The following is a 26562-nucleotide window of genomic DNA, read 5'->3' on the forward strand; positions in this document are numbered from 1 at the left end:
CCTTGTTGCACTGTCCTCTTCGCACACTTAGCGCTATCCTTTTCCCACACGTAGCGCTATCCTTCTCACACCTTCGCACCGTCTTCTTTTCGCGGATCCCCCTTCTCCTCGCGGACCCCCTCGTCCATCGATCGCGCCGCGGATCCCCCTTTCCCGCGCGGACCCCCTCGTCCATCGGTCGCGCTGCAATTCCTCCTTCCCCCGCGCCGCGGTTCCCTTCGCGCCTCACCCCCCCTGAGAGGACCTGGGTTAGAACCGGACCTATATCACTACTGCCGGGGTAATGCAGCCGGATGGCTGCACCAGCCTGACCAGGCGCTCGAGAGAAAGCACCACCCGGACTCTGCCGTCGAAGGGCAGCACGGACCCGATGATGCGACTGGAGGGCAGCGCAAGCTGACGATGATCCGAGCGAGTCACAGACGGGATCGTCTAAAACCAAAGAAAGACTTTTATTTTATAAGTTTTGCCAACGCGCGTTAGAATATGTAAAACGTGCGTATATTTTGTTGCGATAATTCTCATTGTGTTAGATATTTATGTCTGTGTTAGATTTTATCGTCGATGTATTGTTTATTTTAATATTATAACCAAAATGCGTTCCTTTGTATGTGAGCGTGTGCGAGTATACGTTGAATGCGTGGAATATCGAAATGCGGAAAAACGTAAAAAAACGTATCTGCACTTTTAAGTGCAAAGAGTGCATAAAAAGTGCAGTCGCGAGAAAAGTTTTAAAACGCGAAACTCGATGTAATTCACGTAAATTGAATGATTTTAAGTTATTTTATGATAAATTTAAGAAAAAGTGCACCGAGTGTAGAAGGTGCACAAAACCGGGTGTAAATACCCAAAATTTTGATTTTTATGTTAAAATAAGCGAAAATGCTCGAAACGCATTTCTGGACCATTTTCGAGTCGATCCGAAAACTCTTTCTGTTAGAAATCTAAAGAAAGACCTACGCAGCGGCGAAGCCACCGCGCATGCGTCGAACCGCCGAAGCGCAGGCGGGAGAGGGGATGGCCTATAAAGGCGCATGCGGAGAAGCATCGGGGCTTCTTTCCGTCGGAGTTCTTCGAGCAGTTAAGACCGCGTTTAAGCTTATCGAAGTCTTAAAGTAGATATTCTGTTTCGTGCGAGCGCTTAAAGTATATATCCGCGATTAAGTCCGTCCGTGAAAAACGAACTCTGTGGACGGGTGCGAATACTTTTGTAACGTGCGCGTGAGAAGTGCGGACGTAAAAGGACATTGAGTTTATAAATGCTAAATACATTTATATTTTTTATTCTTATAAAGAATCGTGTTTGGTGTTGTAAACCCGTGTAAAATCCATATTCCTGGAATCCCGTGACATCAACTGCGTATCCAATCATCTCGTGGTTTCCCATCAATTCTCGAAGTCTCTCAGCGTTGTCCAGAGTCCAGAGGAGATCCAGTGGCGACCTGAAACAGAAAGAAAAGGGAAATAAAGCGAGTGAATGTGGCGGTTTCGTGGTAGTGCGCAGTATCTTGTCGCGACAGGTACAGCGGCCATCTTGGTCACGCAACGGTCTCGTGATCGGCGACTACGCAGCGCGTGACGCAGTTGGAAGATAACCGGTGACGACGCGCACATCCAATGGCGCTCAACGTGCGGCTCCGGCAGCAAAGAGACACAGCCAGTGTTTCTCAAACCAGGGATCCAGTCCTATAGATAGAGGCAGATCTCAACCAAGAGATTTTTATCTCAGTCAATTAGCAGCGGTGCCCATTGCGAGGATTCTGCGACAACTACCACAAAAGTGGCAATCAACCTGGAACGCGTGACAAAGGATAATCACCCAGGCAATATTCTTGCTCGTTAAAGGGTAAAACGAGCTGGCGACCGTTTTAAGTAGCAAGGTAAGAACCTCATTAAATCATATTTGCACCGCAAATATCTCTTCGTCCGGTCACAACCTTAGAGCATCTGCGAGACCTAACGGTAGGTGTATATCAAGTTCACTTGACACCTCCTTACATACAGGATAAGATTCAACGAGACGAACAAGAAGAATTTCAGTTAGATGAACTCATTGACGAATCTGGTTTTATGAGAGTCAGACTATACTCTAGATTTCGCAATGCTGCAAAATATCAATTATGGATAGCATACGACAGCATTGAAGAGAATGAACACGATAATGATATTCATGACAACATTATTCATGGATACTACTGTACCTGTAAAACAGGTGCTAGAAGTATTGGCTCGTGTGCTCACGTTGCCAGTGTATTATGGTTTCTTGGATACGCACGTCATGAACCAAATGTTTTATACGTCTCTACTACATAACCTGCTACGTCATAGCTTGCTACATCTCTACTACATAACATTTTGGATGTATCTAATAGAGCGCAGCCTATCAATCCAAATTATGCTATAGAACTAGGTGAGTAGATGAGCGGTAAGAGGCAAGGGGACTCACGTACAAAAAGCACTCCGAATCGTGAGAGGCAAGGGGACTCACGTACAAAAAGCACCCCAAAGGAGTCTAAAATCGCATTGTAACCTCCACGTGGTAGACTCCGGTAACTATAATATAGGTTAATCGCAGGTGTAATAAAAACACTCAATATCATTGTTTCTGTTTAACAGTACTTGTTTTTTCATAACTAAGGGTCAGGCTACTGGAATAAGTTTCACTATCAGCCATTTGTTTATTGCTTATTTTAATACAAATAATGCGTTAGGAAAACGCTATCCGTTATGATTTTTCCCACTTTAAATCAGCAATCAGTTCTTGTAAACAATGACATTTTCAAATTGTTTAAACAATACTGTCATAAACAAATTATTCTTTAACTATTTTGTTCACTAAAAATTCATATTGTTCCCTTATAACGATAACCGCATTGATCCGAAAGTGATATCTTTGCTGGTCTGACCTCAGGCTTTTGAAAGGTTGAAACGACGAAACTGTCCATTTTTTGACATTTTGCCTGAGGAAACATTTGTTCAGTGACCCAAAAGGTACAACATATTTCAAATTCAGCCATTTTCGCCGGGGCCCATTTTCACGTGGTTTAGTGCGGGGTCCTTTCAAACGTTTATATTTAATTTGCAAATCTCTTATTAACATAAATATATTTACATATCAAACATTTCGGTACGTCCCTCAGTTTTTGAATATCCATATAAATAGCAATTTACTATCTTTCTACCAATTCACTCATTATAAATCATAAAATTGTTTTAATTTTTTTATCGACACACTCGATCATATCAACGAAATTGAGGTTGTGTTACAAACTTGGCTTGTATCCCGCCAAGTGTCACTAGTGAAATTGGTTTAGTTTTATGACGTAAATCCGTTACCCCTCCACCACTGAATTTTCACTTCATGCTCTTTCCTGATATTCTTTATTCAATGATGCGATTACACTTGGATCACTCAATAATTCGACGCAATTCGACGATACACGTGTTAATAGTAGAATATACGTAAGTACATATTTTACGATATTTTTATTATTTTACTAGTATTTATCACTTTTAACTTTGCTCTTATTTATATTTCTATTAATTTATGTAAATTACCATTACTTTTTGTTATTATTAAATAAATTATAGATAATTATATAAATATAACCTAACATATGATAATTTATTAATATTGTAAGAGTGTCAGGATTGGTTAAGCGGGAAAAATGGCCGGAATTACCATTACTGAGAGATGGCGTGTAAACGGGTGATGGCACGAGAGAGTCCTAGCCAGTGCTGTTTTCCGCTCGCGACCCCCCAAAGCCCCCTCGAGAGTCCCAGAACCAATCCTGGGCCGACTCGTCAGTACGAGAGCGCCATCTACAGATGACGCTAACCGCACGCATGTTACTGCGCATTGTAAATGGCGGCTGATGGGGTAAGGCTATGCCTTACAATATGAAACCAGCAAACACCAAGTAACACTTACATAACTGTTAGTTATGATTTCCCCCCAACAATATAATTGCGGAATGTTATACAGCAGTTTTTTGTTGAGTGGGAAATTATAACAGTTATACATATGGTGAAACTCGCAGAGTTGCGAGTCACCGGGCTAGATGACTCTGTCACTCCCGAAGAGGTTAAAGCCGCGATTGCCGTGGCTGGGGAATGCCCTGTGGGGAAGGTGTCGGTCGGCAAGTTCAACCGCTCCCCCGCGGGCCGGTTTGGGTCCGTATGGGCCCGATGCCCGGCAATCGTGGCCAAGAAGATCATTGACGCGGGCCCGCTCACCGTTGGGTGGGTCAAGGCCCGCGTCGAGGCCCTCGGTGCTCGGCCCCTTCAATGCTACAAATGCTTGGGGGCCGGCCATACGAGGGCAAACTGTAAATCGGAAATTGACCGCAGCGGTCTTTGTTACCGCTGCGGTCAGCCAGGCCATAAGGCTGCGGGGTGTTCCGCCGAGCCCAAATACCCGTATTGTGCGGGCAAAGGGCTCAAGGCGGAACACAGGTACGGAGGGTTGGCTTGTGCCTCCCTCCGGCCTGAGAAGAAGGCAACCAAAGGGGGAAAGGGGAAGAACTCCTTTCCCTCTAAAGAGAAGGCCGGGGAAAAGGGGGCTGCTTCGCCGACTACGGAGGGGCCCCAAGTCCCCGAACCGGATAAAGGCCCGAGTGTTGGCCGGGAGGAGGCGATGGATACCGAGTAGTTATACAGGACCATCGCCTCCTGCAGGCGAACCTGAACCACTCCGCCAGGGCGCAGGATCTCCTGCTTTAGACCCTGGCGGAGTGGAACATAGACTTGGCTGTGGTGGCCGAGCCGTACCACGTCCCCGTTAGATCCTTTTGGATCGGCGACGTGGACGGCTTGGTCGCCATCATCGGCAAGTACGGTGCGGAGGCACTGCCCCTCTTCCTTATCGGGAGAGGGAACGGCTACGTGGCCGCACAATGGGGGGAAATTGCCGTGGTGGGGATGTATTTTTCACCTGTGAGATATTTGGCGATCGGGCCACACGACCTAGGTAGACGGCCCTAAGGAGCTCTCGCGACGCGAGAGAGGGGAGGAGGAATGTTCGGACAGGTGAGCTGGAACAGCAGAGTCAGTTTCGCTATGGAGAGCAAGCCGTACATAATAAACGTATTTGGTATAAACCTAACAGTGAGTCATTACTCATACCTAACATCACCCAACCGCGATCTGACCCAGTTCAGCGCATACCTGGACCGGCTGGCGACAGTTATACGTCGCCAGCTACCCGGTCCAGTGTTGGTTGCGGGGGACCTCAACTCCAAGTCGGTGGATTGGGGTTCCCCTGTGACAGATGCGGGGGCCGGATGCTCGTGGAGTGGGGGGGGCGGAGCTGGGCCTCGTGGTGCTCAACCGAGGCTCGGCTCACACCTGCGTGCGGCATAACGGCGGGTCCGTAGTCGATGTGACCTTCGGCTCCCCGCCGGTCGCGCGCAAGGTGGTCGGCTGGAGAGTGATGACGGGGTCGGAGACGCTGTTCGATCACCGGTATATCCGGTGGGACGTTTCCGGCCCCTCCCTTGGCGACCGGCCATGCCCTCCTGGGGGTGCACCCCTGCCACCCCGCTGAGCGCTGAAGCGCCTGGATGAGGACACCCTGATGGCAGCTACTTCGCCAAGGCCCTGGAGGAGCCAGAGCCATGCCCCTGCGACGTTGACGGGGAGGTTTCCAGGTTCCGGGAGGCAATGACGCAAATTTGCGACGTCGCCATGTCCCGGATCCGGGCCCTACCCGCGCGGAAGGCGGTGTACTGGTGGTCGCTCGAGATTGCGCAATTACGCGCAACATGCGTAAGGGAGCGACACCGGTACACCAGATGTCGTCGCAGGCGGCACACGGAGGCCGAAGCGGCAGCGCTGCACGAAGCCTATAAGCAGGCAAAAAAGGCACTGCAGCGCGCCATCAAAAAGGCCAAAGATAAGGCCTGGGCGGAGCTCCTGGAGACCCTCAATGACGATCCATGGGGGCGCCCTTACTTGATCGTAAGGAAACGTCTGCGGTCAGGGGGGCCCCCGATCACAGAGGGTCTCCACCCCCAGGTCTTGGAGGATGTGGTTTCTGCCCTTTTCCTCAATAGGGGAGGGACGGGCCAGCCTTTTTTTTTGTAACGATGAGGAAATCCTTTATGGATACCCTTGCTCCCCGGGGAGGGAGCGAGGGGTTATGTAGGACTTCCGGTCTGAAGGACCGGTTTACCGACTAAAACCTCACCGGATGCCTACTCGGGTGTCTGAGGGAGGACCAGGGATACAGAAGCATTCCTTCCGGACGTCCTCCCCCACCCATCCGACCTAACTCTATGGGCGAGCCCCTCTCCGTCAATTAGATTGCCGGGTTGAGGGTCCCGCCCACGCCGCCGCTGTTACGCGGCGGCTCCTTTTCCAGTTGTGGCGCGGAGGGGCATCACCTCCACGCCACGCCCCCTCGGGGTTTCCGGGGGGCGGGATCGGGGCTCGAGCCCCGGCCCCCTGAGCCCGGAGTGGATCTCCCTCCCTCCCCAATGGGGCGGGGAATTGGACTTACACTTCGGGCTCTTACTGTTGTCCCTTCTGGGGCGTGCTCCCTCCCCTCCTCTTAGGTAGTAGGATTCGGCAGTGCCCCCGGAGGGCTCCATCTCTCCTTAGGGTGCCGCTACGGGGAGCTCAGTGACTCCCTGGAACGGCACCCCCCTCTCTTTTCGGCCGGGGGCGGGAAGGTCGCATTAGCGGCCCCCACCCCCTGTCGAGGTCATCCTCCCCCATCGATGTTCCGGGGGAGGGCGATGGGAGCTATGATGTCTCCGCCTTCGTGGAGGCGGGCCTCCGTCCGTCGGAGGCATTCTCCCATCTCTCGGCGGGTTGGGAGAGGCACCCCGGCGTCTTCTTTCGCCTCTCCCTCTCCGCGTCCTCCTTTTGCAGCATGACTTTGCTGCAGAAGGAGAACATTGCCTTCCACGCCTCTCCTCTTCCGACCATTGCTCTTATTACGGTCGGAAGGGAGAGGTCCGCTCCCACTGTGGTCGTTAAATCCGCACGCTCGGCCGCCCACGCCGGACAAAACTCCAACGTGTGCTGCGCCGAGTCGTGCGGGTGACCGCAGTGGTGGCACTCAGCGGTGCGCTTCTTCCCAATCCTGCACAGGTACTCACCGAAACATCCGTGTCCGGTGAGCACCTGTGTCATCCGATAGGTGATGCCTTCACGTTTGACCCTGTCTGTCCAGTCGGGAAGACAGGGTCTTATGGCCTCGACGGTCCTTTTCCCCGCAATACGGGGATCCTCGAGTGACCTCTGCCACTCGAGTATCGTGGACCTTCGAGCCTGGTCCTTAATCATTCGACGGATCCGGTAATCTCCGCCCCGTTTTTAGGCATCCCGCGAACCCTCCTGTACATATTACTGTACATTCGAGATCCAACGGGAGCATACCGGTCAAGACCGTCGCCGCCGCGTGGTTAACCGTACGGTAGCCCCTAGCTGCCCTTATGGCCACTCGCCGCTGGAGTCTGCGCAACAGATCTCGCAGCCGGCGGGTGACCGCTACATCTTCGGCCCACACTGGGGCCCCGTATAGGGCTACCAACGCCACTACGGCGGCATAGACCCGGCGAACACTTCCGCCCGGTCCCCCGAGGTTCGGGAGCAGCCAGCTCAAGGCCATTGCCACTCCCTCTACTCTCGGGGCCAGACGGCGAAAGTGCTCGTCGAAGGACCAGGTCGCGTCCAGTTGGAATCCAAGATACTTGATCTTCTCCCCAACCTGGACGCGAGCCTCACCTACTCGGATGAGAGTTGGAGGCGGCGGGCCTCGCGACCGGCCGTGAAAGAACACGGCTTCGGTCTTTCTGGCCGCCACCTCCAACCCCAGGACTCTGATGGAGCGCTCCACGCTCTCCAGGGCTATTTCGGTGGTTGCTTCCCCCCATTCTTGTCTCTCGGCAAGTACTAGTGTGTCGTCTGCGTAGCAGACGACGCTGCTGCCGGGGGGGAGGGCTGACTCCGGAGGACATGGTCATAGGCGAGGTTCCACAATAATGGGCCCAAAACCGAGTCCTGTGGAACCCCGCACTCAATGTACCTCTCGCGTACCGTCCCGTCCCGGTCTGTGTAGACCAGGATCCTGTCTCTGAAGTAGTCCCGGACCACTGCGGTGAGATATGGGGGCACACCGTGGTGTTCAAACGCCCCCATAATCCACCGCCACGGTAGGGTGTTGAAGGCGTTGGTGATGTCTAACGACACCGCCATCAATACCCCGCCGTCCTCCAGTTCGGCCTCCACAGCGGACCTGACGCGAAGGATCGCGTCCACAGTGGACCGTCCGCTGCGGAAGCCGTACTGGTCCTGATTTAGGTCAGGACCAGTCCGGGACAAGTGCCGGACGAGGCGGTTGGCCATGATCCTTTCCAGGATCTTGCCCGCCTCGTCCAGCAGACAAATGGGACGATACGACGAGGGTAGGTTTCCCGGCTTGCCCCCCTTGGGAATGAGGACCAAATTAGCCCTCTTCCATTCGGGGGGGAAGTAACCTTCCTTGAGACACCTATTAAAGAGGCGCCTCATATAGCCAGCCAGCTCCTTAAAGGCCATGGCCCATACTTTCCCGTGGACGCCGTCAGGTCCGGGTGCTTTCCTGGATTTAATTCTCCTGACGGCGTCCCTCACCTCCCCCTGGATTACTCCCACCTCGTCCTTGTCCCACTTCCCCTCCGGGTTGTTTTCCGAAGCAGGGATGGACGCGACGCCCCCTCCAACTGGGAAGAGGGTCGTCACAATCTGCTGGACGAACTGGGGATCCAGAATCTCTGTAGTTGGGGGCGCGCCCCTCTTCAGCTTCTTCATGACGATGCTGTAGGGGCCCCACGGATCCTGGTCCAGGGTGAGGATCAACTCCTCCCAGGCCCTGGCCTTTGCGGCCTTTATGGCCGCTTTCAAGGCCTTTTTGGCGGCATTGTATGCCTCCAAAGTCTCCTCAATCCTCGCGGCTTTGTTACGAGTGTTACGGGCCCTCCTGGACCCTGTCATAACTCCTTCGTTGGCGGACGGAGGAGAGCTTGAGTTCGGCAATCTCCTCCGTCCACCAGTATGCCGCCTTCCTGGGAGAGGGGCGGATCCGGAGCATGGATGCGTCGCACGTATCCTGCATAATTTCCCGGATCCATTGCACCTCTTCTAACAGAGGTATTTTCTCTTCCCCTCTCCCACATTGCCGCGAGGATTGAGGAGAACAGGGCATCCTCCTCTATCTTCTTAAGGGCCCATCGCCGCATTCCACCCTTGGCCTCTCGGCGGCGGGTGAGCACCTCTCTGGAGGCGGGGACGGATGCCATCTCCATGTATCTATGATCAGACAGAGATTCGGCATCCACCACCACTCTCCAGTCGCTGACTAAGCGCGTGGCCAGAGGGCTGACCCAAGTCAGATCCACAATGGACTGCCCCTGTGGCCGCACGCAGGTGCTCCTCGTGCCTGAGTTGAGAATACTCAGGCCGAGTTCCGCCGCCCATTCCATCAGGACGTGGCCCCTTCAGTTCGTCTGCGGGGAACCCCAAAGCCTGGATTTGGCATTGAAGTCCCCCGCAATCAGTACTGGACTCAGAGGGAGGAAGAGCCTATTGGCGCACTCCCCCATCCGGTCCAGCCTCCTCGTGTATTGGGCAACGTCCAAGGCCTGACTCAGGTAAATGCTGAATACGGCGATGCGCCCCCATTGCGCTGCAACATACCCCTCCCCTGCTTCTATCAAGGTGCAGGGGGGGAAGTCTGTTGCTGCCCTCCATGTTATTGCCGCCTTGCCGCACGAGGACGCCATCCATAGTGGATGATTTGCGGGTACCTCGTACGGCTCGGCAACAATTCCTAATCCACAACCACGCTCCGCCAGGTTGTGCACAAAGAGATCTCTAGCCATCCCGCAAGCTTTAATGTTCCTCCTCTCCCGACTTCATCACCACTATGTCATCGGACTCAGCGGATTCAGAGCGTTTGGGTTTCCTTTTTGGCTTCGGCTCTCTTGGTTCGGGTTCTTTGTCCGAGCCCTCCGAACCTGTTTGATTCGCCAGTCTCTTTTTTGCATATGCAAAAATCCTTCCCTCAATGATCCCACTCGACGTGGAGGGGATTGGAAAAGCTGGGGGAATTTATTCCACCTTCATTGTAGTGGGGTTAGGGGGGTTTGGGGAGGGTTTAATCTCCTCCCTTACTCCCTTCCTCCTCTTTGTGGCCGCTCGACAGGCCTTGCTTCCCACTTTATATTTAGTGGGAAGCTTGTGTTCGGCGCACAGGGGGCAGTGTACTTCATTAGTACATCCCTGTGCGCGATGTCCTTCTTCGCCGCATCTGTAACATTTGTTACTGCGGTCCACGCTGTTTGGACTACATGTCCCCCCTCCAAGCATTTAAAGCATTGGAGGGGGCGGTCATCCAGCATCTTCATCCCGACTACAGACCACCCTATCTGTATCTTCTCGGCCTCTGCAATCTTATTGGCCAGGATAAGCGGACACCTAGCCCAGATCGTGCTGAGTCCATTGGGGGTCTTCTTCATCACCCCCACCTTAATTTTCTCGGGGGTACACTGACCCTTTTGGACCAGTGTTTCCCTAACCTCAGCAGGGGTGATGGAGTCGTCCAGGCCCTTGATTCTTAGCTCCGCCATTTTGCAGGGTCAAGTGATTTTCACACCCTCGCCTCCAATTGCCTCGCGAAGTTTGGCTGCAAGCTGTTTTGCTAGCCCTGTCCTCTCCGGCCATCTCAAACACATAACCTCCAGTTATGGCCCTTCTCGGTCGCACCCCGTTGATGCCAAGTTCAGCAAGTTTAATCTTGCTTCTGGCCTATCACCTTCTCATATACCCCGTCTTGGTACGTCATGATTACCGCCGCAGTTTTTGGCGGCTTCCTCTTTTTTGCCTTTCCTTGTGGAGGGGTATTGGGTGGTGTGTTTACCTCTTTACCTCCTCCACTTTGGGAGGCTACCTTGGCGTCCTTTTTCCTCCCTCTTCCAGCTACCTCAGCATAGGACTCTACCTTTGGCATGGGTTGTCCTCAGCGATGGTTGCCTTCCTCTTTTTCTCCTGAGTCTTTCCTTTGTTAGGGATCTCAGCTTGCGCTTTGGTCCTCCCCTCTTTGGATTGTTCCCCTTTCTTATTCTGTTGGGCATTCTTGCCCGCATTTTCAGATTGATCCTTTTTTGGAAGACTCAATCCTCATTTTCGCCATCTCTTCCCTTATATTCTCCAATTTCTTCTCAGCTTGGATCCTTTCTTTTTCTGTTTCTGGAACATGTTCTCCTGTTTTTTGGACATGTTACGTGGGGTGTTGACCAGGTCGTTACGTTTGACCTTTATCTTGTCCCTACCCTTCCTCCTTTCTCTTCCAGAGAAAGATAGGGATGTATGTGGGAGGAGATCGGACGTGTCTTTACGCCCATTTGATCAACGAGCGATAGAATCCATCCGTGGCAACGGCATTGACGCATATCCTGTGGAGAGAGCATTCACACACTTTTCAGCCTAACGAATAATTGCTAGAAAACAATATTCGCACACTAAAAAAATATATATAATAATATGTGAGGCGCAAGTGGCTGGATCGGGAATCGAACCCAAGTCTTTCGCTTTCCGGGCAACTGCTCTAGACCACTGAGTTATCCAGACCTCACACCTAATGCTGCTTTTTAACACAGTGATATGCGACTCCAGAGCGATGTTGGAATCTCACTCGATGGATGCAATGCCGATTGCCATGGAGGATTTCTGAAAGGTCGCTCGCTGACCAAATAAGTGCCGGTGGAGGTATTCGCGTGCATGCTGGCTTCCGACTGGCCTTCCGTATGAAACGGCACCGACGAGCACAACGCCGTAGAGTGACCACATCCCCCAAGATCCCTCTAGTATATACTAAAATCCCCACTGTACCAAATAGCAATGGCGGATGGACCCTAAGATAGGGCCAGGGCAAGCCTCCAGAAGGTATCTCTTGATATCGCTAACGCCTTTAATATCCTACCTTGGGAGCGTATAAGGCGTGCACTCGGATATCACCAGGTGCCGCTTTATATGCAGGAGGTAATCGGGGATTGCGGGACAGGTCCGTGACATATCGGGCGCGGTACAAAGTATCACATAAGAGGGAGACGCAGTGCGGGGTTCCGCAGGAGTCGGTCTTAGGACCACTCCTGTGGAACCTCGGCTACGACTGGGTGTTGCGGGGTGCCCTCCTCCCGGGCCTTAGTGTTGTCTACTATGCAGACGACACTTTGGTTATGGCCTGGGGGACAATTGGGAGGAGGCCACCCGCCTCGCACGAGTAGGGGTGGCACTGGTTGTCGGCCGTATTCGCGCATTGGGGTTGATGGTGGCGCTTCATAAGACCGAGGCAATGTATTTCACAAGGCCTCGGCGGAAGCCGCCACCTCAGCCCCACATAATCATCGAGGGAGTCCGCATCGAGGTACGGCCTTATATGAAATATTTGGGGCTGTACCTTGATTGCCACTGGTGCTTTAGAGAGCACGTCCGCCGCATGGACCCCCGTATTGGGGCAGTTATAAACTCCTTTGGGAGTATACTGCCCAACATTGGGGGGCCAAAGGACAGAGTCCGCCGTCTCTATATGGGGTTGGTCGGATCTATGATCCTATATGGGGCTCCCGTGTGGTTCAAAGATTTGGTGGCCAGCCGCAGTACAGCCGTGGTACTTGGATTGCAGCGGAGGCTGGCCATCAGGATCACACGGGGGGACCATCTCCTGCGAAGCGGCACTAGTAGGGGTCCATTTCGTGGGACCTGCTGGCGGAGATGTACGCCTCCGTATACGAATGGCGTATCGCTCTCCGCCAGTGGGGTGTTGTCCCGACACCGCGAGCGGTGGAAGTTGCTAGGCACCAGGACCGGCACCTAGCTATTTCAAAGTGGAAGGAGAGGCTGGCTATACCAAGAGCCGGCCTCCGAGCTGTCGGGGCCATCCGCCCGGTCCTCGAGGACTGGGTGGATCGGCGGCATGGCGGACTCTCATTTAGGTTGGTGCAGGTACTCACCGGGCATGGCTGCTTCGGTGAGTACCTGCATGAAAAGGCTAGGCGTGAGCCGACAACACAGTGCCACATGTGTAGCGCCGTGTCCTCAAAGACTCCTTGAGCGAAGTCGGACACTCTGTGGACTCATCCGCAGAGCCGTATTCCGACCCGCTCTAGGCCATAGAGGAACGGCCCCTGCTCCGGTCGCGGGCTACGTCACTTGGTGACGACCTCCTCGACCGGGAAGCCGTAAAGAGGCTCTTCGCACCTCGTCTCGGTCCAGTGTTACCACTGGCTGAGACGGTCCCCCGTTATCAATAATTTTTTTAATGTGGCGATTCATTTTTGGTTTTCTCCCGGGTGCAGCGCGGCTCCATCCACCAGGGTATACCCTCACCGGCCGAGAGTGACCGACAACACTCCCGACCGGGCCCCAAGTTCCCCCGGGGGGTGGACTATGTCTCTGGGGGGATGAGAAACTCAACTCCCCCATGGGACTCCGGGCCCTTACTAACCCACCCCGCAAAGGGTGGGCTTTCAGGGCTCCCGCACCTCCGACAATGCGGGCACAGCGCTGCAGCTTGCCAAGCTAGGTTATCCCAAAATGGTCCCACGGACGGTTGGGGTTGGGTCGCTGCTCCCCGGCCCAATCTTATCCGCCGGTGCACGCCCGCGTCCTGCACCGGCAAGGAGCCTGATGCAGGACGCCGCCGTTCCGACGGCCGCCGCTTCGGAAGGGAAGCAATCGCGACGACCGTCGGATCCCTCCGCTGCCGGGCCCCGCCTCGGAATAAGTCCGAGCGGCCCCAGCAGCCGGACCGCCTTTGGTCTGTGTCAACGTCAATCACTTTTAAAATTCACGTTGTTTTTGGTTGTTAATATATCCTTTTATTATGTTAATTTTACAAACAACGAATCACGTTTTAAAGTTCGTGGAAGTATCACTAATATCACTAGTTCATCGCACGCATCAATCACGACGACGCCTGGGGGACTGTGATCCCTGAGTCGTGATGTCTCTAGGACGATCCTAGAGGATCGCACACGACTACGCCTGGAGGACGATGTCCTTGAGTCGTGGCGGAATCCTGAATCGTCTGTTCGATATAATTACTACTTAGATTATGACTTCGGTTCGTAGTTCGTACGGATATTTGTCACGCACCTTCGATGTCAAAAAGCTAACTGAGCTGCCCATCCGCCGGGACCTCTCGCGTGTGCATAGAGTTCTCTTTGTTTTCTTTGTTTCTTTGTTTATGGCAAATAGAACCACTTCTTATTGTAAGACTGCGAGTGAGTGGGGGCATGTGAGAGAGAGATAGAAAGAGAGAGAGAGAGAGCGCGAGAGCGCGAGCGAGCGAGCGAGAAAGAGAGAGAGAGAGAGAGAGAGAGAGGATGCATGGGTATGTGCGTGTGTGTTCACGTATACGTGGGTTTGACATGTGACTAGTACGCTTGTTTGTCGTGCACGACTCTTCTACGCAACATCCTCCCCCCGTTGAGAGGGTTACGATCAATTATTCGTATATGAAATTTGTATTATAGCTATTGCGGTCCGCATGATATACTGTTGTGTATCTTAATTCGCATTATGGGAGTCCTCATGTGTGAAGATTTTTTAACGCTTACGCTTAGGTCGTGCGATACGATTATCGCTCGACTGGAAGAGGACATAGACATTTCGTCGTTCTTTTCAGCTCTCCGTTTGCCGTTTTGATGGTAGCCGCGCGGGCTATACCGTCTGCGCCTGGATAAAGCCTTTCGATCCTGCCCAATGCCCATTGTGTGCATGGTGTGTTTTTATCCTTAATGAGGACGACTGTTCCGACTTCGATCTTTGGACCGTTTTCGGTCCATTTGGCACGCCTTTGGAGCTCGTTGAGGTATTCGAGACTCCATCGTGTCCAAAAATCTTGGCGAACCTTAGTTATATGTTGCCATGCGGATAATCGATTAGCTGGAACAGATGACAATTCGTTCTCCGGTAGAGATGTTAACGGTTTACCGATTAAGTAATGAGCAGGGGTTAAGGCTAATATGTCATTAGAATCGGATGATAGGGATGTGATGGGCCGTGAATTAAGAATGCTTTCGATTTCCACGGTGAACGTGTTCAATTCTTCGAATGTGAATAGAGAGTCGCCTACAACTCGTTTGAAATGATGTTTAAAAAGTTTTACGGTCGAGTCCCATAACCCGCCGAAGTGAGGTGCTGCTGGCGGTATGAAATGCCATGCAATACGACGTTCGGATGCGTGACGGAGTACCAACTTCTTATGTTCGTTTGAGTTAAATAAGACGGGAGCGTCCGAAATGGCCACGTTCGAAATGGCCACGGATAAATTTGACCACGTTCGAAATGGCCACGTTCGAAACGGCCACGTTCGAAACGGCCACGTTCGTAATGGCCACTCGTTTGTAATGGCCACGTTCGAAACGGGCACGTTCGGAACGGCCACGTTCGAAACGGCCACGTTCGGAACGGCCACGTTCGTAATGGCCACTCGTTCGTAATGGCCACGTTCGTAATGGCCACTCGTTCGTAATGGCCACGTTCGAAACGGCCACGTTCGGAACGGCCACGTTCGAAACGGCCACGTTCGAAACGGCCACGTTCGGAACGGCCACGTTCGGAACGGCCACGTTCGGAACGGCCACGTTCGGAACGGCCACGTTCGGAACGGCCACGTTCGGAACGGCCACGTTCGGAACGGCCACGTTCGGAACGGCCACGTTCGGAACGGCCACGTTCGGAACGGCCACGTTCGGAACGGCCACGTTCGAAACGGCCACGTTCGGAATGGCCACGGGAAATATTGAATAAAGTTCGTTTTGACCACGTTCGAAATGGCCACGTTCGAAACGGCCACGTTCGAAACGGCCACGTTCGAAACGGCCACGTTCGAAACGGCCACGTTCGAAACGGCCACGTTCGAAACGGCCACGTTCGAAACGGCCACGTTCGAAACGGCCACGTTCGTAATGGCCACTCGTTCGTAATGGCCACGTTCGGAACGGGCACGTTCGGAACGGCCACGTTCTAAACGGCCACGTTCGAAACGGCCACGTTCGTAATGGCCACTCGTTCGTAATGGCCACGTTCGAAACGGGCACGTTCGGAACGGCCACGTTCGTAATGGCCACTCGTTCGTAATGGCCACGTTCGTAATGGCCACTCGTTCGTAATGGCCACGTTCGAAACGGCCACGTTCGAAACGGCCACGTTCGAAACGGCCACGTTCGGAACGGCCACGTTCGGAATGGCCACAGGAAATATTGAATAAAGTTCGATTTGACCACGTTCGTAACGGCCACGTTCGGAACGGCCACGTTCGAAACGGCCACACGTTCGAAACGGCCACAAGTTCGAAACGGCCGGGAGGGTCCCGTTAGCGCACGGTGCGATAGCGCACCAACCCGATAGCACACGAAAAATTGACACAATTCCCGATAGCGCACCAACCCGACAGCACACGTCCCGATAGCACACAAAGTAAATCGCGCACAATCCCGATAGCGCACGGGTTCACTTTGCAACTTTTCCGAACGTGGCCGTTCCGAACGTGGCCGTTCCGAACGTGGCCGTTCCGAACGTGGCCGTTTCGAACGTGGCCGTTTCGAACGTGGCCATTACGAACGAGTGGCTATTACGAACGTGGCCGTTTCGAACGTGGCTATTACGAACGAGTGGCCATTACGAACGTGGCCGTTTCGAACGTGGCCATTTCGAACGTGGTCAAATTTATCCGTGGCCATTTCGAACGTGGCCGTTCCGAACGTGGCCGTTTCGAACGTGGCTATTACGAACGAGTGGCCATTACGAACGAGTGGCCATTACGAACGTGGCCGTTTCGAACGTGGCCGTTTCGAACGTGGCCATTTCGAACGTGGTCAAATTTATCCGTGGCCATTTCGAACGGGGCCGTTCCGAACGTGGCCGTTCCGAACGTGGCCGTTTAGAACGTGGCCGTTCCGAACGTGCCCGTTTCGAACGTGGCCATTACGAACGAGGCCGTTTCGAACGTGGTCAAATTTATCCGTGGCCATTTCGAACGTGGCCAAATTATATCCACTCAATGACATATAATTCCTTTAGTTGGTTATTCGCGCCTATAAAATTGGTTCCGTTATCGGAATACAGGGTGATTCTGAACAAACGTTTGTCTTTAAAATATCAAATTCTTGAATGAATCCTAAAACGATTTTTCCTCTTGCAAAATTTTGCCCGGAGCTTAGCTTTTAAACTATAAAGGAAAATAGTTAACTATTTACGGAACGGGTACAGGAGGTAGGCAAGGACAGCGCGATATAGGCGATTACGTGGGGCACTCGCTGCGCAAGGCTACCAGATTGCACACGCTGCGTCCAGCGGCGTCACGATTTGTATCCCCACCACTTTCGCACACTAAGGCATAAGCTCTCATCCGTGTACGCTCGACATTCGGTCATCTTCGGTTTACAGAGGAAGACGGATAGATTAGCTTCTATCCCCTTCTCTCCTGAGAGGTCTAGTGTATCTTACCTATCTCTCTGAATACAATAGCTATGTGATCCTCGACATCTCGAGCTGGCGAGTTGGCGATGCAAGTTGCATCGTTGCAAGTATCGCAGCGATACTCATTATCACACATAATATTTCCCTATTGATTTCTTTTTTATAAAAGTTTATATGTTGTTTAAAAAAGAGAATATAACATATACAAAAACAAATTTTACATATTTTTATCTAAATTTTTATTTATCATATTTTTATCTCAACTTTTATCTAAATTTCTCCACTCGGCCAATATGTACGCTTTTTTATTAAAAAAAATTTCTTTAAAAAAATAATTGTAACAAAATATTTAAATTTATTTTAATAGAATTGTATTTTTTATTATTATTTTCTATTAATGTATGACGTACATCTTGTTGCTCAACGGAAACCGCGAGAAGGTGATGGTCTCTTCCGTTAAAAAGGAAATGTAAAAAATTTAATAAATGAATAATAATAAAAATAAAATTAAAATAAAATAATAAAATAATGATAAATAAAAATAAAAAAATAATAAATAAAAATAAAAAATAAAATTATAATAAAATAACAAAATATAATCAATTTTCGAATTGATAAAAGGTCAAAATATTATTTCACATTTTCTTACATACATACATACATACATATATATATATATATATATATATATATATATATATATATATCTTTACACACTTATTTTTTAAGTGATATATATAAAAATTTATTTTAAAATTATTTATCGCAGGAAGGGCCTGCTACGTCAGCATCCGCATGGACTTTTAAATTGTTTTTATTAGCGGCATATAATTTATCCGCCGACATAAGAGATAAATGCTCTTCATTAATGAGCATATTTAAAGCTGTTTCTCCTCTAGTTTTTAATGCAGACTTAAACACACAAATAGCATTAACGGAAACCGTTGAAAAGCTATTACGTGTTTTCGTTTTTAAATTGTTCAAAAGAGAAAACATTCTCTCAGGATCGGCATTAGAATTCGGAAGCGTCCGAATAGTATTTATAATATTCGTTAAATTGGAATATTTAGAAACATTATTATTACATTATTATTCGTGTGCCGACGTTGTAAACTTGCTTTCCACATATTGTCAAAATTTAATTTAGAAAAATTTTGTTTTTCTTCCACTGTAAGGTCTGATGCTAATGCAATCCATTCTTTTTTTAAAGCATCTTCATCAAAACCGCCGAGAGTTTTAGCTACGAGAGAAACATCATCAAATGATGTTTGTCTATTATTATCGAATAAACTTACAGATGGTTGAAAAACTTGTAACTTTAATAAAAATTCATTATTTATAGGTAACCTTTTACAAATTTCTTCTGCAGCAGTCACATAAAATGTTAAACAGTTCTCTCGAACAATTTTAACTATGTTTATGTGATCTTTCAACGTTAATTCGTTCAGATATTCCTCACAATCTGATCCCAAAATAATTTCATTAATAGGTTTTTGATTTTCTTTTAAGAGAATATAATATTTGAAGAAAATGGTTTTAAATATTCTTCTTTTATAAAATTTCCACAGATTTGGAAAAGAAAGTTTTTAGATTTTGGCTGCAATAAATGGATTCTCGTTTCTGACGCTTGAAAGAATGCATTAATTGCGTTAAAAAAATTTAAAACATATTTAAAAAAAAAATACGTTTCAGAAAAAACGTTTGATACAAAAGTTTCTTATTTTTTCATGTACAATTCGAATCTGTAATAAAAAGTACCATGTACCTCTAAAAAAATTCGACTTCCGATGCGGATGGCGTATTTCCGGTCGGAATCAGAAGTTGAAAATATCACCATTTGATAGAGCGTACCCGATTTATTTAAAAATTGTTCGCGATTTTTGATAAAAGCCATTTATTTTCATTTTAAAAAGGATGTACGGGTGATTTGGGACACTCTGTATATCCAAATATATATTTAAAATATTATATGTGTTTGACATTGTTTTTTTCTCGACTCATGTCGACTGTTATCGACTAATTGTTGATTGTTGACTGTTGACTGTGCTTGTCTTGCGAATACGTTCGTGACCCAGTCAAAAGATAGTTCAAAGCAATCGACAAAAAATTGGTGATATTGTGCCGACGAGAAAATAAATTAAGTTAAGAATAGATAATCAAAATGTGTGATCAATTAACCAAAAAACATAAGCGAAATTTTTTAGAAGCTTGGCTTAGTGATGATCGATATAAATCTTGGATACGCAAAGTACCATCCGACGATAGTCTTTATTATTGTAGTATATGCAATAATAATTATTCGTGCAATTTAACACTATCAAGACATGCGGATTCTGCGTGTCACAAAAATAATATTAAGGTAAATACGCTAACTGATAATAATAATAATGTTGATTCGCCAATAAAAAAATTGCGTAAATCAATATTTCAACAAAAATGGTTAGAAATTCAGCAATTTAAATGTTGGTTACGTGAAGTGCCACATGATGCAAGCTTATTTTTTTGTTCGATTTGTGATAAATCTATCGCTGGCGGTTTATGGCAAATCTATCGTCACGCAGAATCTAATGTTCATATAAATAAAGAAAAAAATTATATTGAAACAAGAGTTTCGAATGAGGATTCAAATATACAAATTAATGAATCACTTTTATCTTTTGATGAGCGTAAGAAATCAGCGGAAATCAGATATGCCGCATTAATTGCCGAGAAAAATATTCCTTATCAAACGGCAAAAGAAATTCTTAATTTTTTCCAACATATAGGAAAAGATCCTAATGTGTTGAATAGTATGAGTATGGGCCGAACAAAATGTACAAATATTATTACAAACGTTGTATGCCCGGTTGAGACTAATCGTGTTGTCAATATTATTCAAAACACAAAATTTTCAATATTTATCGATGAAACATCTGATCTCACTAATAATAAATGGATGACTTTTTTTGTCCGATACGTTGATCCGGAGACATTAGATGTTCGCTCGCAATTAGTTACATTAATAAATATTGATGCCAAAGATTCAAGCGCAGAAAAGTTGTTCAATGCATTTAAAAGTGAAATGTGGAAATTACAGATACCATTTTTAAATATTGTTGCCCTATCATGCGACAATGCTTCCGTCATGACAGGGAAACATTTATCGTTTAAAAAAAAATTGGAAGAAATATGCCCACATGTTTTAACATTTTCATGCGCGTGCCATTCCTCCGCATTAGCAGCGCATGCTGCTTGTTCCAAAATGCCTGCATATTGCGATGAATTTAAAAAAAAAATTGCAAAATATTTAAATAGCAGTCCAAAACGAACAGCTATTTTTCGCGAATTTTGTGAATGTTTCCAAGAAACAAATCACAAAATATTAAAATTATGTGACACACGCTGGCTTTCTCATTATTTATGCATCGAACGACTTCTTGAATCTTGGGATACAATTAAATATTTTCTTACTGAAATGGTTGCGAGTGAAAAAACAAATTCTGGAAAATATTTATTATCTATGATGAACAACATAGAGATAAAAGCTTATTTTCTTTTTTTAAAATATGTTTTAAATTTTTTTAACGCAATTAATGCATTCTTTCAAGCGTCAGAAACGAGAATCCATTTATTGCAGCCAAAATCTAAAAACTTTCTTTTCCAAATCTGTCGAAATTTTATAAAAGAAGAATATTTAAAACCATTTTCTTCAAATATTATATTCTCATTAAAAGAAAATCAAAAACCTATTAATGAAATTATTTTGGGATCAGATTGTGAGGAATATCTGAACGAATTAACGTTGAAAGATCACATAAACATAGTTAAAATTGTTCGAGAGAACTGTTTAACATTTTATGTAAGTGCTGCAGAAGAAGTTTGTAAAAGGTTACCTATAAATAATGAATTTTTATTAAAGTTACAAGTTTTTCAACCATCTGTAAGTTTATTCGATAATAATAGACAAACATCATTTGATGATGTTTCTCTCGTAGCTAAAACTCTCGGCGGTTTTGATGAAGATGCTTTAAAAAAAGAATGGATTGCATTAGCATCAGACCTTACAGTGGAAGAAAAACAAAATTTTTCTAAATTAAATTTTGACAATATGTGGAAAGCAAGTTTACAACGTCGGCACACGAATAATAATGTAATAATAATGTTTCTAAATATTCCAATTTAACGAATATTATAAATACTATTCGAACGCTTCCGAATTCTAATGCCGATCCTGAGAGAATGTTTTCTCTTTTGAACAATTTAAAAACGAAAACACGTAATAGCTTTTCAACGGTTTCCGTTAATGCTATTTGTGTGTTTAAGTCTGCATTAAAAACTAGAGGAGAAACAGCTTTAAATATGCTCATTAATGAAGAGCATTTATCTCTTATGTCGGCGGATAAATTATATGCCGCTAATAAAAACAATTTAAATGTCCATGCGGATGCTGACGTAGCAGGCCCTTCCTGCGATAAATAATTTTAAAATAAATTTTTATACAGGGTGACCCATTTTAACTTAGGCAGCCAAATAACTCGAAAAATAAGCAAGATAGAGAAAAATGTTTTAGACAAAAGTTGTATGGTTTCGAGGGGGCCATAAGATGGTATCATTGGTTTGACCTTGAAGAGTCATTTGAAGGTCACGTGAAGGTCACTTCAATTTTTTTAAATGGAATATCCTATATATTTTTGTACATTCTTGTAGCTTATTTCGAGAACTTTCCAAAACACTATAATTAAGTACCTTTCCGTTAAGTACTTTTTGAGTTATGATGCTTGAAATAATTTCTTAATTTTACATAAACCGTAAAATATCTTGTAAAATATTCATTTTTCGATTATCTTACCTTAATACTTTTATGTACAAAATAATGAGAGGAATCAATTGGTGTAAAGAAAACACATAGTTGTTTTTAAGAAAAAATATGGAATTGTTAATTGCAAATTACATATTTTTTCTTCGAAACAATTATGTGTTTTCTTTACACCAATTGATTCCTCTCATTATTTTGTACATAAAACTATTAAGGTAAGGTAATCGAAAAATGAATATTTTACAAGATATTTTACGGTTTATGTAAAATTTAGAAATTATTTCAAGCCTCATAACTCAAAAAGTACTTAACGAAAATGTACTTAATTATAGTGTTTTGGAAAGCTCTCGAGATGAGCTACAAGAATATACAAAAATATATAGGATGTTCCATTTAAAAAAATTGAAGTGACCTTCACGTGACCTTCAAATGACTCTTCAAGGTCAAACCAATGATACCATCTTATGGCCCCCTCGAAACCATACAACTTTTGTCTAAAACATTTTTCTCTATCTTGCTTATTTTTCGAGTTATTTGGCTGCCTAAGTTAAAATGGGTCACCCTGTATACACTTAAAAAATAAGTGTGTAAAGATATACACACACACACACACACACACACACACACACACACACACACACACACACATATATATACAGGGTGAGCCATTTTAATTAACGCACGCAATTATTTCGGAAACAAAGCATTTTAGAGAAAAATGTTTCAGACAAAAGTTGTTTGGTTTCGAGGGGGCCATAAGATGGTATCATTGGTTTGACCTTGAAGAGTTATTTGAAGGTCACATGAAGGTCACCTTCAATTTCTTAAATGGAACTTACTATTTGTCATTGCATATTCTTGTAGCTTATCTCGATAGCTTTCCAAAACACTATAATTAAGTACCTTTTCGTTAAGTACTTTTTGAGTTATGAGGCTTGAAATAATTTCTTAATTTTACATAAACCGTAAAATATCTTGTAAAATATTCATTTTTCGATTATCTTACCTTAATTCTTTTACGTACAAAATAATGAGAGGAATCAACTGGTGTAAAAAAAACACATAGTTGTTTTGAAGAAAAAATATGTAATTTGCAATTAACAATTCCATATTTTTTCTTAAAAACAACTATGTATTTTCTTTACACCAATTGATTCCTCTCATTATTTTGTACATAAAAGTATTAAGGTAAGATAATCGAAAAATGAATATTTTACAAGATATTTTACGGTTTATGTAAAATTAAGAAATTATTTCAAGCCTCATAACTCAAAAAGTACTTAACAAAAAAGTACTTAATTATAGTGTTTTGGAAAGCTCTCGAGATAAGCTACAGGAATATGCAGTGACAAATAGTAGGTTCCATTTAAGAAATTGAAGGTGACCTTCATGTGATCTTCAAATAACTCTTCAAGGTCAAACCAATGATACCATCTTATGGCCCCCTCGAAACCATAAAACTTTTGTCTGAAACATTTTTCTCTAAAATGCTTTGTTTCCGAAATAATTGCGTGCGTTAATTAAAATGGCTCACCCTGTATATATATATGTATGTATGTATGTATGTATGTAAGGAAATGTGAAATAATCTTTTGACCTTTTATCAATTAGAAAATTGATTATATTTTATTATTTTATTATAATTTTATTTTTTATTTTTATTTATTATTTATCATTATTTTATTATTTTATTTTAATTTTATTTTTATTATTGTTCATTTGTTAAATTTTTTACATTTCCTTTTTAACGGAAGAGACCACCACCTTCTCGCGGTTTCCGTTGAGCAACAAGATGTACGTCATACATTAATATAAAATAATAATAACAAAATACAATTCTATTAAAATAAATTTAAATATTATTTTATTACAATTATTTTTTTAAAGAAATTTTTTTTTAATAAAAAAGCGTACATATTGGCCAAGAGTGGAGAAATTTAGATAAAAATTTAAATAAAAATATGTAAAATATGTTTTTGTATATGTTATATTCTCTTTTTTAAACAACATATAAACTTTTATAAAAAAAAATCAATAGGAAAATATGTGTGATAAGTATCGCTGCGATACTTGCAACGATGCAACTTGCATCGCCAACTCGCCAGCTCGAGATTTCGAGGGTCACATAGCTATTGTATTCAGAGAGATAGATAAGATACAATAGACCTCTCAGGAGAGAAGGGGACAAAAGCTAATCTATCCGTCTTCCTCTGTAAACCGAAGATGACCGAACGTCGAGCGTACACGGATGAGAGCTTATGCCTTAGTGCGCGAAAGTGGTGGGGATACAAATCGTGCCGCCGCTGGACGCAGCGTGTGCAATCTGGTAGCCTTGTCGATCAGCTAATTGCTATACGCGATGACTGTAACTATTAGTGTGTGTGTGTGTGTGTGTGTATGTGTGTGTGCGCGCGCGCGCGTGTGCGTACACATTCTCACACACACACACTGATTGTTACAGTCATCGCGTATAGCAATCAGCTGATCGCGGCGAGTGCCCCACGTAATCGCCTATATCGCGCTGTCCCTGCCTACCTCTTGTACTCGTTCCGTAAGTAGTTAACTATTTTCCTTTATAGTTTAAAAGCTAATCTCCAGGCAAAATTTTGCAAGAGGAAAAATCGTCTTAGAATTCATTCAAGAATTTGATATTTTAAAGACAAACGTTTGTTCAGAATCACCCTGTATATATTCTCGGGTAAACCGCGTCTCGCGATGAATCTTTGTAAGGCTGCTAAAAAACCCTCTGTTGAGAGATCACTTACGACTTCGAGGTGCACCGCTTTTATCATCATACATACGAATACGCACATGTAAACCTTGATTCGTGCACAATTGCGATATTTTTTCTCTTTAATATAGAATGACCCACAAAAATCTACGCCAGTATTTGCGAAAGGAGATGCCTCGCGTACGCGGACCGGTGGAAGATTTCCCATATTATACTCGACTGCCTTGGCGACGAATCGGAGGCACCGTATACATGTGCGAATGACCTTTCGCACCTGGTTGCGACCGTCAAGTAACCAAAATTTACGACGCAATATATACAACGTTGTTTGAATGCCTGCGTGAAAATGGGTTTCGTGTATTTCGCGTATGATTTGGTCGGTTATCTGATGCCGACTCGGAAGTAGAATGGGATGTTTTTGGGAAAATGTTAAATTTGCCATTTGTAGTCGTCCACCAACACGAATTAATCCGTTTTCGTCCAAGAAAGGATTTAAACCGACGAATTTGCCCTTGTAAGGCAGATGCGTGTTCTGGAGTTTAGTGATGTCGTCGTAGAAATGTATGGTTTGAAAGATTTTCAATTTCCGCGTTTCGGCTTCATTAATTTCTTCAACGAGTAGGGATCCGGAGTGTTTGTGGGTAGGTCGGAAACGGAGGCAATATGCCATGATTCTACATAGTTTAGAGTACGAAGAATATCTCTTGAAAATTTCAGGTTCGTTAGGCGTGGCGATTAAACACGTGTTCGTTTTTAATTCGGATATTTCGACTGTTTGTATATTCTCGTTGTACCAGTCACACTCGTTGCCCGTTGAAGGTCCCTCACGCCATATTTGATTTCGCGCAAAGGCCTGCGGTAATTGACCTCTCGATAGTACGTCAGCCGGATTGTCTTCCGACCGTATGTGGCGCCACTCGATCGAACCGGGGAGTTCTTGTATTTCCGCGACGCGATTAGCGACGTAAGTTTTGAGTAGATGGGGCGGAGTTTTCAGCCAATGTAACGCGATAGTGGAATCGCTCCAAAGAACGATTCTATTTGGCGTGATATTCAATGCGTCACTGGCCTTGCGATACAACCTTGCTAACAATAAGGCACCGCACAATTTGAGCCGCGGTATTGTAACGGGGCGCGACCCGCGATTTTGAACATAATAATTTACTACTGATTTCTTTATGTTTTCCGATCGAGCGTACGTATAGGCATGCTCCATAACCGATGTTACTGGCATCGCAAAATCCGTGAATCTGAACGTTGCAATGATCTTTCATCAATACTTCGCGATCGAACTGAATACGATGCATGGTCTTCATTTGTTTAATAAATTCCGACCATTCCGTGTGGATACTCTGCGAAACGGATTCGTCCCAATGTACTCCGCATCGCCATACGTCCTGCATCAATCTTTTTGCGTAGAGAACCACTGGACCCATCAAACCCATCGGATCGAAGATTTTAGCAATTTCCGACAGAATCTTTCGTTTCGTTAGCGTTCCCGTGATGTTAATCGGGTGTGCGGAATAATATATTTTATCATTGACTGTGTCCCACGAGATGCCTAATG

General features: G+C 45.9%; 3 protein-coding genes across 3 annotated transcripts; 1 reads left to right on the top strand and 2 right to left on the bottom strand.

Moving 5' to 3' along the window:
- Nucleotides 1-9482: 9482 nt before the first annotated feature.
- Nucleotides 9483-9866, bottom strand: LOC145974303 (uncharacterized). The gene has a single exon (XM_083104097.1). The coding sequence runs from the start codon at nt 9864-9866 to the stop codon at nt 9483-9485; it is 384 nt and encodes a 127-aa protein (XP_082960223.1).
- A 2890-nt stretch (nt 9867-12756) lies between these two features.
- Nucleotides 12757-13095, top strand: LOC145974304 (uncharacterized). The gene has a single exon (XM_083104098.1). The coding sequence runs from the start codon at nt 12757-12759 to the stop codon at nt 13093-13095; it is 339 nt and encodes a 112-aa protein (XP_082960224.1).
- A 1528-nt stretch (nt 13096-14623) lies between these two features.
- LOC145974305 (uncharacterized) lies at nt 14624-26440 on the bottom strand. Its single transcript, XM_083104100.1, has 3 exons — nt 26224-26440; nt 25137-26081; nt 14624-15117 (listed from the first exon to the last, which is right to left on the bottom strand). The coding sequence occupies exons 1-3, from the start codon at nt 26438-26440 to the stop codon at nt 14624-14626; spliced, it is 1656 nt and encodes a 551-aa protein (XP_082960226.1).
- Nucleotides 26441-26562: the final 122 nt, after the last annotated feature.

Source organism: Camponotus vicinus, unplaced genomic scaffold, assembly GCF_025532165.1.
Source record: "Camponotus vicinus isolate PSW18456_S1 unplaced genomic scaffold, iyCamVici1.0 SCAF_7, whole genome shotgun sequence".
NCBI classification, from domain to species: Eukaryota; Metazoa; Arthropoda; class Insecta; order Hymenoptera; family Formicidae; genus Camponotus; species Camponotus vicinus.

Excerpts from the sequence above, each read along its gene's own strand:
- LOC145974303 (XM_083104097.1), bottom strand. The coding sequence starts at position 9,866 with ATGGCTAGAGATCTCTTTGTGCACAACCTGGCGGAGCGTGGTTGTGGA.
- LOC145974304 (XM_083104098.1), top strand. The coding sequence starts at position 12,757 with ATGTACGCCTCCGTATACGAATGGCGTATCGCTCTCCGCCAGTGGGGT.
- LOC145974305 (XM_083104100.1), bottom strand. The coding sequence starts at position 26,440 with ATGGGTTTGATGGGTCCAGTGGTTCTCTACGCAAAAAGATTGATGCAG. Across the intron at positions 26,082-26,223 it reads TCACGGATTTTGCGATGCCA|CAAGGTTGTATCGCAAGGCC; the intron begins GTAACATCGGTT and ends CCTTATTGTTAG. Across the intron at positions 15,118-25,136 it reads AAATACTGGCGTAGATTTTT|GCGACTCTCTATTCACATTC; the intron begins GTGGGTCATTCT and ends AACGAGTTGTAG.